This window comes from Ranitomeya variabilis, chromosome 6 (genome assembly GCF_051348905.1).
Source record: "Ranitomeya variabilis isolate aRanVar5 chromosome 6, aRanVar5.hap1, whole genome shotgun sequence".
Taxonomy (NCBI): domain Eukaryota; kingdom Metazoa; phylum Chordata; class Amphibia; order Anura; family Dendrobatidae; genus Ranitomeya; species Ranitomeya variabilis.
The window spans coordinates 195593902-195605973 of NC_135237.1; the positions used below are offsets into that span (position 1 = coordinate 195593902).

A 12072-nucleotide genomic window follows, 5' to 3' on the forward strand; every position below is an offset into this window, starting at 1 on the left:
GCGAAAACCAGCTGGTCGCTTAGCCATGCCCCTCACACGGTAAGCTTGGACCATGGCGCAGTGCGTGACAACTGTGTACAAACTGTAGCACAAGATGCTGGCTATAAGAGAAAGGTCTTAGGATACAAAGTGGTGTACAGTTTGCTTTGTATGAGGATGATTATGTACATCTCAAAAAGAATCTAAAATGGGCAGGTGAGCATTCAAACTTAAAGGGGTTGATCAGTTTAATTTGATTTTAACATATATATGTTGAGGACATGGTTTTGTGGCACTAACAAATATATAAGTATAAGGGTATGTGCACACATAGATGGAACCTCTGCGGATATTTCCGCACCTGTTTTGAGAAATAAGCAGGTAAAAAGCACTGCGTTTTACCTGCGGATTTACTGTGGATTTGCCGTGGATTTTATGCGGATTCCACCTGCGGATTCCTATTATGGAGCAGGTGTAAACCGCTGTGGAATCCGCACAAAGAATGAACATGCTGCGGAATAAACAATACAGCGTTTCCGCGCATTTTTTTCCAAAGCATGTGCATTGCAGATTTTGTTTTCCATAGGCTTACATGGTACTATAAACTCACGGAAAACAGCTGCGAATCCGCAGCGTCAAAACCGTTGTGTGCACATAGCCTTACAGGTTCTTTGCCTCCTTAAACAGACAAACTTATTCTAAAATAGGCACACTGATTGAGGAACATGTGACTAGACCTATCCATGAGCATCCTCAAAGTGAAAAATACCTTTGCCATGCTGTGTTTATGCTATTATAAGAGAATGATGGATAGATCTGGTCACATACTTCTCTATCAACTGCCATTTTGAGAAATTTAGAGGTGTGCGGTCTGTAAGGAGGAGAACCTGTAATATTTATATATTCGTTAAAGGGTTGATTGTGACTTGTAGGATCGCTACTTCCAACAGGTGGCGCTATAGAGTTTAAGTCCTCTTTTTCTCAGAAGAGGCAATTTGCATATTTAATTTCCCAGAGGAGCATTGCACGGCGAATAAGCCTCCTTACTTTGACAAGCCAGCTGGTATGTCACTCTCCATAAGGAGAAACGTTACCCCTTAGACCCCAGTCCAGAGCCTCTCACCTAGCCAAATCAGTTCTCATGCTTCGCACTGACGAGGGCCAACAGCCCGAAACACCATGTCTGCGAATTGAGATAATGATTTGGCTTTTATCCTAAGTCATATTGTACGACTCGTTAAAGGGTTGATTGTGACTTGTAGGATCGCTACTTCCAACAGGTGGCGCTATAGAGTTTAAGTTTAAGTCCTCTTTTTCTCAGAAGAGGCAATTTGCATATTTATATATAGGTAATTGACACAAAATCATACACTCAACACATGATAAAATAAAGATAAAATGGACAACTCCTTTAACCATGGATAAAGTACACATCATGTAAACTTTAATAAATATAATGTTTTTTTGCCACTGTGCATAAATTGTTTGAGATTGGTTGATATACAATCAACTCCATTTGTACATGAATAATATTTTAAACGGTTTAAGAAGTGTTTTACTTTAAGACATATTTAACTTATCACCACATCATTGTTTTGTATAAATAACTTTATTTTATTATTTTGTAAATTGCAAAATAAATATCTCACCAATAGATTTCTCAGTCTTAGCAGTCTGTTGAGACGCTGCATTGGTGGAAAGATCCTCAGGCATCGGCATTGGTTCATCATTGTCTTCTAAGCCATCACTTACTTCAGGGCTTTGATTTCCTGTATGAAAATCAAAAGGTAAAGCATGACAATGAATTAAAATCAGACTTAAAGCCAGGATACAATCAGATCCAGTGCTGTTAGATTTAGAAAGACTTTGGTCGTTAGGAAATGATTCTCTGATCTCACACAATGGGATCTGTTAACATGTCTGGCCCTAAATATACAGTCAAGGCCAACATTTTTCAGACTTACAGAAATTTAGGTTTTCACAAAGCTTGCTTCCTCAGTTTTTATACTACCAATTTGCATTAACTCTAGATTGTTATGAATAGTGATCAGATGAATTGCATAAAAATTGCAACACCGTTGCTTGCCATGAGAGTTAACTTAAACGGAACTTGTCACATGAAAAAAACAGTATTAACCTGCAGATATGGGGTTAATCTGCAGGTTAATAGCGTTCTGACCCTGACACTTAGATCCCCCTACCAGCCCCCCCACCAGCCCGCTGTCGGGAGGAAATTAACTTTTTTCCTCCTGTTAGCACTCCGTTTGGGGGGGGGTGATTGACCCCATATCAGCAGGTTAATAGCATTTTTTCACGTAACACATTCCCTTTCATGCAACAAAATTATCAGCTTACATCATTTTAAACATGTTCTCATTAGTTAGCTCAGGAGAAAGTGTTAACAAGGACAAGGCTGCTAATATCACTCAGTCATGCTGATTGAATTATACCAAGTTGCATCAACTCCTTCTCAACATCTGCTGTGTACAGTGCCTTAAAAAGTATTCAAACCCCTGAGAACTTTTTCACAGTACATTTACAAACCTAAAACTATTTTTTCATCCAAAAATAAAAGGTGTATGGCACAACTGCAAACCTACCAAGACATGGCCGTCCACTTAAACTCATATTACAAGCAAGAAAAGCACTAATAGAAGAAGCAGCCACAAAGTTCATGGTCATTTTGGAGGAGCTCTGGAGATCCACAGCACAGTTGAAAAAATTTGTCTACATGACATCTACAAGTCGTGTACCTCACAAATCTGGCCTTTATGGAAGTGTGGTAGGAAAGCCATGTTTGAAATCAAGCCATAAGAAGTCCTGTTTGCAGTTTGCAAAAATCCATGTAGTTGACACAGCATGTGGAAGAAGGTGCTCTCTTTAGATAATAACAAAGTAGACCTTTCTGGGCTAAATACAAAATGCTCACGTGGCATGAATACTTTTCCAAGGCACTATACAGTATATAGAACGCTACAGACAATGCATTCCTGTTAACCACAGTACATGTGATGAGATGAATATTCACAAGCAGATCTGGAAAAATCATCAGAAGCTCTCGCTCCCTGCCTTCTGAATGCTGCGATCGATAGCGATCACAGCATTTAGGGGTTAAATTGCCGGGAGCGATGCAGGCACCACTTCTGGCAGTAAGATCTGGGTGTTAGCTGTGATGTTAGCTGATCACCCAGCGCCAATCTCACGCACACAACTCCTATGCATGGGCGATCGCCATGACGTGTATAAACCATGATGTGTATATAATAGCTGACACCATCCTGCAATTGTCGCTAGTCTCATTCGCAGCAGTTTGACCTCTCACATGCCACTGTCCATAGTGACAGCAGCATATAGAAGCTTATTTGAGAGAGGGAAAGCTCTTTTTATTCTCATCCACACCGCATTGCCATGATGACCTTAGGCTGAGTAATGGCCTCTGGGCCTCCCAAATATGATGGTCTGTTAGGTTGTTACATAAGCAGAACCTAACACACCCCCTAACATTGTAAAGGTATGTGCACAAGACGGTCTTTTAGATATTTGTGAACCTGGTAAGCTTTTCAGGAAGAAAACAATTAAGAAATGCTGGAGTTCTTTGTCCTAAAGTGTAATTTTTGGCATCTTTTCGGTCACTTTTTTGCTATGTCCTTGGCAGCTCTTTTTTTTAAAAATGGTAATAAAGAAATGTGAGTGGCTTCCAAGTGTAAGCCTTCTGAAGAATGGTCAGGTCACTTCTTTTAAAAGTTTCACATCTTTAGAACCCTGAACTGGTTAAAGGAATCTCAAAAAAGTGAACATATGCACATCAAATTGTTTTACATAGCAAAGTACAGTAGAGACCAAACGTTTGGACACAACTTCTCATTTACAGATTTTTCTGTATTTTCATGACTATGAAAATTGTAAATTCACACTAAAGGCATCAAAACTATGAATTAACACATGTGGTATTATATACTTAACAAAAAAGTGTGAAACAACTGAAATTATGGGGTTGGGACCATCAGTTGTGTTGAGCAGAAGTCTGGTGGATACACAGCTGATAGTCCTGCTGAATAGACTGTTAGAATTTATATTATGGCAAGAAAAAAGCAGCTAAGTAAAGAAAAACGAGTGGCCATCATTACTTTAAGAAATGAAGGTCAGTCAGCGAAAAATTGGGAAAACTTTGAAAGTGTCCCCAAGTGCAGTTGCAAAAACCATCAAGCGCTACAAAGAAACTGGCTCACATGAGGACCGCCCCAGGAAAGGAAAACCAAGAGTCATCTCTGCTTCTGAGGATAAGTTTATCCAAGTCACCAGCCTCAGAAATTGCAGCTCAGATTAGAGACCAGGTCAATGCCATGCAGAGTTCTAGCAGCAGACACATCTCTACAAAAACTGTTAAGAGGAGACTTTGTGCAGCAGGCCATCGTGGTAAGATAGCTGTTAGGAAACCACTGCTAAGGACAGGCAACAAGCAGAAGAGACTTGTTTGGGCTAAAGAACACAAGGAATGGACATTAGATCAGTGGAAATCTGTGCTTTGCTCTGATGAGTCTAAATTTGAGATCTTTGGTTCTAACCACCGTGTCTTTGTGCGACGCAGAAAAGGTGAACGGATGGACTCTACATGCCTGGTTCCCACAGTGAAGCATGGAGGAGGAGGTGTGATGGTGCTTTGCTGGTGACACTGTTGGGGATTTATTCAAAATTGAAGGCATATTGAACCAGCATGACTACCACAGCATCTTGCAGCGGCATGCTATTCCATCCGGTTTGCGTTTAGTTGGACCATCATTTATTTTTCAACAGGACAATGACCCCTTACACACCTCCAGGCTGTGTAAGGAATATTTGACCAAGAAGGAGAGTGCTACGCCAGATGACCCCAATCGAGATGGTTTGGGGTGAGCTGGACCGCAGAGTGAAGGCAAAAGGGCCAACAAGTGCTAAGCATCTTTGGGAACTCCTTCAAGATTGTTGGAAGACCATTCCCGGTGACTACCTCTTGAAGCTCATCAAGAGAATGCCAAGAGTGTGCAAAGCAGTCATCAAAGCAAAAGGTGGCTACTTTGAAGAACCTAAAATATAAGACATATTTTCAGTTGTTTCACACTTTGTTATTAAGTATATAATTCCACATGTGTTAATTCATAGTTTTGGTGCCTTCAGTGTGAATTTACAATTTTCATAGTCATGAAAATAGAGAAACATCTTTAAATGAGAAGGTGTATCCAAACTTTTGATCTGCACTGTATATGTTCATTTTGTTTAGTGTTTATTTAAACCCTTACTGACATTTGAAGATTACTTACATCATGGTTGGATCGCCCATGCACAGGAGTTGTGTGCGCGAGATTGGCGCTGGGTGTTCAGTTAACATCACAGCTAACACCTAGATCTTACTGCCAGGAGTGGTGCCTGCACCGCTCCCGGCAATTTAACCCCTAAATGCTGTGATCGCTATCGATCGCAGCATTCAGAAGGCAGGGAGAGAGAACTTCCTCTCCCCTCCGATTGGCGCCCCCATGACGTGAGGGCCCGATGGTTGCGATGGTAACCTGAGGTGGTAAAGACGACATTCGGATCACCAGGCTACATCAAGCCCCTTAGACCATGCACAGAGCATGGTCTAAGAGGCTTGTCTCAAAGCAGCAGTTACATGTATAAAGCATTGCAATGCAGGTGCATTGCAATGCATTATACCAGCGATCAGACTGCTGAAAGTGAAAGTCCCATAAGGGGAAGTAAATAAGTAAGAAAAAATAAATAGTAAAAATATACCGTATATACTCGAGTATAAGCCAACCCGAGTATAAGCCGACCCCCCTAATTTTGCCACAAAAAACTGGGAAAACTTAATGACTCGAGTATAAGCCTAGGGTGGGAAATGCAGCAGCTACCGTAAATACCAAAAGTAAAAATAGATACCAATAAAAGTAAAATTAATTGAGATTCAATATCCATATTGAATCAGGAGCCCCATATAATGCTCCATAAAGATTATGATGGCCCCTTGAGATGCTCCATATTAAAATATGCCCCATATAATCCTGCATAAAGGTTAATAATGTCCCCATAAGATGCTCCATACAGACACTTGCCCCATATAATGCTCCACAAACGTTAATTATGGCCCCATAAAGATATTTGCCCCATATAGTGCTTCAGAAACGTTATGGCCCCATAAGATACAGACATTTGCCCCATATAGTTCTGCACAAACGTTGATTATGGCCCCATAAGATGCTCCATACAGACACTTGCCCCATATAGTACTGCACAAACGTTGATTATGGCCCCATAAGATGCCCCATACAGACATGCCCCATATAGTGCTGCACAAACGTTATGGCCCCATACACTTGCCCCATATAGTGCTGCACAAACGTTATGGCCCCATAAGATGCTCCATATAGACACTTGCCCCATTTGCTGTTGCTGCATTAAAAAAAAAATCACATTTGTGTCACCCCTGGGTATGACTCGAGTATAAGCCGAGAGGGGGACTTTCAGCCCAAAAAAATGGGCTGAAAATCTCGGCTTATATGTGAGTATATACGGTATTTTAAAAAAAAAAATCACATAATAAAAAATAAAACTATATTGTACCCATCCTTCTATATTATTTCAAAACACTCTTTTTCGGTGACTACTTTGTATCTCCGTTCATACTGCACCCACACACACAAATGATACACCATTTGAAAGGTAAACTTGCCTCCTTCAGCAAGAAAATAGCCAAACAAACCACACATTCACGATGTTATCAGAAAATACATTTTAATTTTCATAAAACTGCAATAAGGAAAAATGACCTGCAGGTGGCACCACACTAACCCAAAGCACAATACCACAAAGCTGAAAGAAATCCTAACATTTGCCTTGCCCAGCCGATTTCAGGCAGGTACATATAAAATATTTGGTACATACAGTATGTGGAAGTAGAATAAAAGTAAAACTTTACCTGTTTAAGACTTCAGCTTTAAAACTGAAGATATAAATGAATGCAGCCTAAAAGGGACCAGACAGGTTCTGAACCATCAGATTTTCCGTATTATTGGACAGTCATTGAAAAGTCTCTCTTCCTTCTAAGGTTGCAGCTTATTGGTGACTTGGAGTCACCTCTGGTTCCAAGTAAAAAACTGCAGCGTTGACATAACTCAGACTGAATTGAGAGTCCTCAGTGGTTGATACCTTTTAATGGCTAACTGAAAAGATGGTAACAAATTGCAGGTTTTCGAGACTACACAGGTCTCTTCATCAGGCAAAGACTAACTGGCTAACACGGTACCAAGATATATATCTTTCCTATAACTCAGACTGTACATTGTTTCCTGATGGGAGAGATTGGTGGAAACAACCTAGCAAAAATTGAAAAAAATCCAACCACAGGGGGAAAAAAGGTAAAATAATTTGCAGATATTACTTTTTTTTTTTAAAGGGATATTCCCAATTATTATACAATGGTGTAAATACGCTCAGTTATGGGGTCAATTCTCCATCATTTTTACTGTCAAAGTGGCACTGCTGTACAGGGAGCTGCTCCGTTCACATACATAGGGCTGTGTTGCACTTCCCTACACTGCAGATAGATGGCAGTGCTGCTGTGGAGGGGAAAAAAATGTTGCTGCCCCTGTTCTTTTGCAAGGTCCTGACAAAAAGACCCCTTCTGATCAGTAAGTAAAATACCATTATGTTTAATGTTGGGGGATCTCCTTTAGGCTGGAGTCACACACAAACGTATTAAAAAAAAAAAAAAATCGGTCCGTTTTACACGGACGACAGTCACAGAAATGTTCCCTGAACAGTGATCCGTATGGCATCCGTGTGCAGTGCGAAGATGCGATTTTCTCGCATGTAAGCATCCGTGTGACATCCGTATGGTGAGATTTTCTCACCGGCTTGCAAAATGGACATATAATGGATCCATGTGCTCAAATATTCGTGAAAACATATACACAGTGTATATATATATATATATATATATATATATATATATATATATATATATATATATATCAGTGAGACACATACCTCTCTGTGCTCATCATCTCATTAAATACATTTACATTTGACCAGCTTGATTTTCCTGAAATTGCCTGAGCCCCGACAACCAACGTGCGAAAATTTGGCACGGGCCAACTAGTCAATAAGTATTTTTATGCAAAAAAGAAATAAAAAAGTACACATATTTGGCATCACCACATCTGTAAAGACCCGGCCTATAAAGTTGTCAAAATAACAATGCCTTTTCCTAATACCGCTGAACAAAAAAAAATTGAATAAATCGTGATAAAAAAGGTGAATGTAAATAAAAATTGTAGCCCTGAAAACGACATCTTGTCCCGCAAAAAGCAAGCTTCATCCGCAGAAAAATAAAGAAGTTATAGCTCTCAGAATTAAGCAATGCAAAAAATAATTACTTTTTCTATAAAATAGTTTTATTGTGTAAAAGCACCAAAACCTCCAAAAATGATATAAATGTAATATCGCTGTAATCATGAGCCAAAGAATAATAATAATTATCAATTTAATGGTGGGCAGAACAGCATAAAAAAAATTCCTGAATTGCTGGTTTTGTTCATTCTGCCTCACAAAATCGGAAAAGAAAGCGATCAAAAATGTAACCAAAAAGGGTATCAATAAAAACATAAACTCGCCCTGCAGACGGAAATATGGAAAAATTATAGCTCTCGAATACGGCAATGCAAAATCTTGTATTTGCAAAAAAAAGCGTCTTTTAGTGTGTGACAGCAGCCAAACATAAAACAATGCTATTAATATGGTATCGCTGTAATCGCACCGACCCAAAGAATAAAGTCGTTACTTATACCACACAAGGAACAGCGTAATAAATAAAATTAATTTTTCACCTGCTGTTGATTTGTTCATTCTGCCTCCCAAAGATGGCAGTAAGGCTCGGCTCTCATTTGTCCTATGCTGTATGCTGAGTGTTTACACTGGATGTTCAGCAAAAATCTCTCAAATACACGATTCAGATGGAAGATTACCTATAATGAGAAGATGGAGGCACTGTGGACGCCGTCTGTCCTATGATCTGGTGGTGTCTGTCTTTTTTAGGCATGCATAAAGCACAGTCTGCCACAGTTTTGTGCCATTCTGAAAAGGACACTCCTGAAAAGCGGCCAGATGAAGTACAGAGTAACTCTGCTGCCTCATTACAGTGAATGTACTGGTCAGGCGTGTCATCTGGAGATTTAGATGGAAACTGCTATGTAAGTGCTCAGCATAGAACGCAGAATACATTTGATTCAAAATGTTTTGTCAAATGCTCCCAATAAAAGCTCAATACAAAAAAAACCCCCATCATTTGTTAACAGAGAAATCTCCCTAAATTTCAGTTAACAGATGATGGACCTGAGTGGGGACTAACTTTCATGTTACTGGTAGCACAAAGGCTCTGAAAAAGCGCTATGGCTCCTCTTCCTCCAAAAGAAATTTAGCAAATTCTGCACTCCCAAATCTAAATGCCCTCTCCCTTCTGAGCCCCACAGTGTGCTTAAACTACATTTTTGGCATTTCTATAATGATGAGAGATTGCCTAATTTAAGGGTGCATGTCTCCAGAAGAACAACAACAACGTACTATAAAGTACATGGCACTACAACATACTGGGCACAACAATAGCAGATTTGCAATTTTCATTCAGTAACACTTACTGCTGCTTGCTTCTGCCGCCAACATATTCCACAGCACATTACTATTCAACAGTTCATATACAAGTCATAAGTAACAACGTTAAAGTTAATACAATAATTAAAGAAAAGATAAAGATGACCCTGCCCGTACGAGCTTGCAATCTACAAATCATCACTACACCTGTAGATAGATTCTCAAAGGGGTATAATTTCCTACATGTAGTCACTTGAGGTAGTATTCTGCTCTTCTAGCACTTAAATACTCTGTATAGGGAGTCTACAATTCATTCTCGTCCCTCCTGAGTCTTGCCAAGTGGCTAAGCAGTACTGTACAACCACAAATGGAGTATTTTTACATTCAGCAGAAATTGTGTGACAATTTACCGTATATACTCGAGTATAAGCTGACCCGAGTATAAGCCGACCCCCCTAATTTTGCCACAAAAAAACTGGGAAAACTTAATGACTCGAGTATAAGCCTAGGGTGGGAAATGCAGCAGCCACCGGTAAATTTCAAAAATAAAAATAGATACCAATAAAAGTAAAATTAATTGAGACATCAGTAGGTTAAGTGTTTTTGAATATCCATATTAAATCAGGAGTCCCATATAATGCTCCATACAGTTTATGATGGGCTCCATAAGATTCTCCATATTAAAATATGCCCCATATAATCCTGCATAAAGGTTAATAATGGCCTCATTAGATGCTCCATACAGATATTTGCCCCCATATAATGCTGCACATGGCCCCATACAAATGCCCCATACAGATATTTGCCCCCATATCATGCTGCACATGGCCACATATAATGCTGCACATGGCCCCATACAGATGCCCCATACAGATATTTGCCCCATATCATGCTGCACATGGCCACATAAGATGCCCCATACAGATATTTGCCCCCATATCATGCTGCACATGGCCACATAAGATGCCCCATACAGATATATGCCCCCATATCATGCTGCACATGGCGACATAAGATGCCCCATACAGATATTTGCCCCATATCATGCTACACATGGCCACATAAGATGCCCCATACAGATATTTGCCCCCATATCATGCTGCACATGGCCCCATATAATGCTGCACATGGCCCCATACAGATGCCCCATACAGATATTTGCCCCATATAATGGTGCACATGGCCACATAAGATGCCCCATACAGATATATGCCCCCATATCATGCTGCACATGGCCACATAAGATACCTCATACAGATATATGCCCTCATACCATGCTGCACATGGCCACATAAGATGCCTTATACAGATATATGACCCCATATCATGCTGCACATGGCCACATAAGATGCTCCATACAGACATTTGCCCCATATGCTGTTGCTGCGATTATAAAAATAAAAAAATTACATACTCGCCTCTCCGGCCCCGGCACTTGCTATAGTCACCTGCTCCCCGTTCCACCGCTGACCGCCGCTGTGTCTTCCCATCTTCTGCACCGACGTTCAGGAAGAGGGCGGAGCGCACTAATTGCGTCACCGCGCCCTCTGACCTGAGCGTCACTGCGGAAGACACAGCGGCGCCGACGGTGGAACGAGGAGCTGGTGACTATCGCACACTGCCCCCGTCATACTTACCTGCTCCTGGCGCCGTCACTGCACTTCTGTTCCCCGGCGCAGCATTTTCTTCCTGTAGTGAGCAGTCACTGTTACCGCTCATTACAGTAATGAATATGCGGCACCAACCCTATGGGAGGTGGAGCCGCATATTCATTACTGTAATGAGCGGTACCATGTGACCGCTCACTACAGGAAGAAACTGCAGCGCCGGGAAGCCAGGGACCTGCAGGGACCGCGCCAGGAGCAGGAGAGTATTATTAGACAGCCCCCGCTCCCCCTCCCTTGCCGACCCCTGGGTATGACTCGAGTATAAGTCGAGAGGGGGACTTTCAGCCCAAAAAAGTGGGATGAATTCATTGAGAAGTGTAGTTTGTAAAATGGGGTCACTTATGGGGATTTCTGCTATTCTGACAACTTAAGGGCTCTGCAATGTGACATGGCAATCTCAAACCATCCCAGCAAAATTTGAACTCCAAATGACACTTCTTTCCTTTAGAGCTTTGCACTGTGCCTCAAAAGTTTGCGACCACATATGGAGTATTGGTGTACCCAATATAAATTGCACAACACATTTTGGGTTCCATTTTCTCCTGCTATCCTCGTGAAAATGAAAAACTGTTTCCACTGTTCAGGCGCATCAGGGGCTCTCCAAATGGGATATGACGTCCGCTCTCGATTCTTATTATTACTATATCTCCATATTGTCTTGGGTGCATTGGATATTTTGCATATTACATATGCTTTCATGTACATTACAATTATTTATTTGGCATGTATGTAATCTATCTCTCCTGTGGCATCCTGTTTGTATATTTTGCTGTCTCTCACACTTCCCTTGACGAAGCCGTACAGGTTA

General features: G+C 40.8%; 1 protein-coding gene across 10 annotated transcripts in view; it reads right to left on the reverse strand.

Annotated features, from left to right (window-relative positions):
* The window catches only part of IKZF1 (IKAROS family zinc finger 1), a 203279-nt gene that overhangs the window by 109118 nt on the left and 82089 nt on the right, over positions 1-12072 (reverse strand). For all 10 annotated transcript variants that reach the window (XM_077269374.1, XM_077269372.1, XM_077269375.1 and 7 more), the window contains exon 3: positions 1629-1748. In XM_077269374.1, the coding sequence (XP_077125489.1) occupies positions 1629-1748 (120 nt within the window). The remainder of the gene's footprint in view (positions 1-1628; positions 1749-12072) is intronic.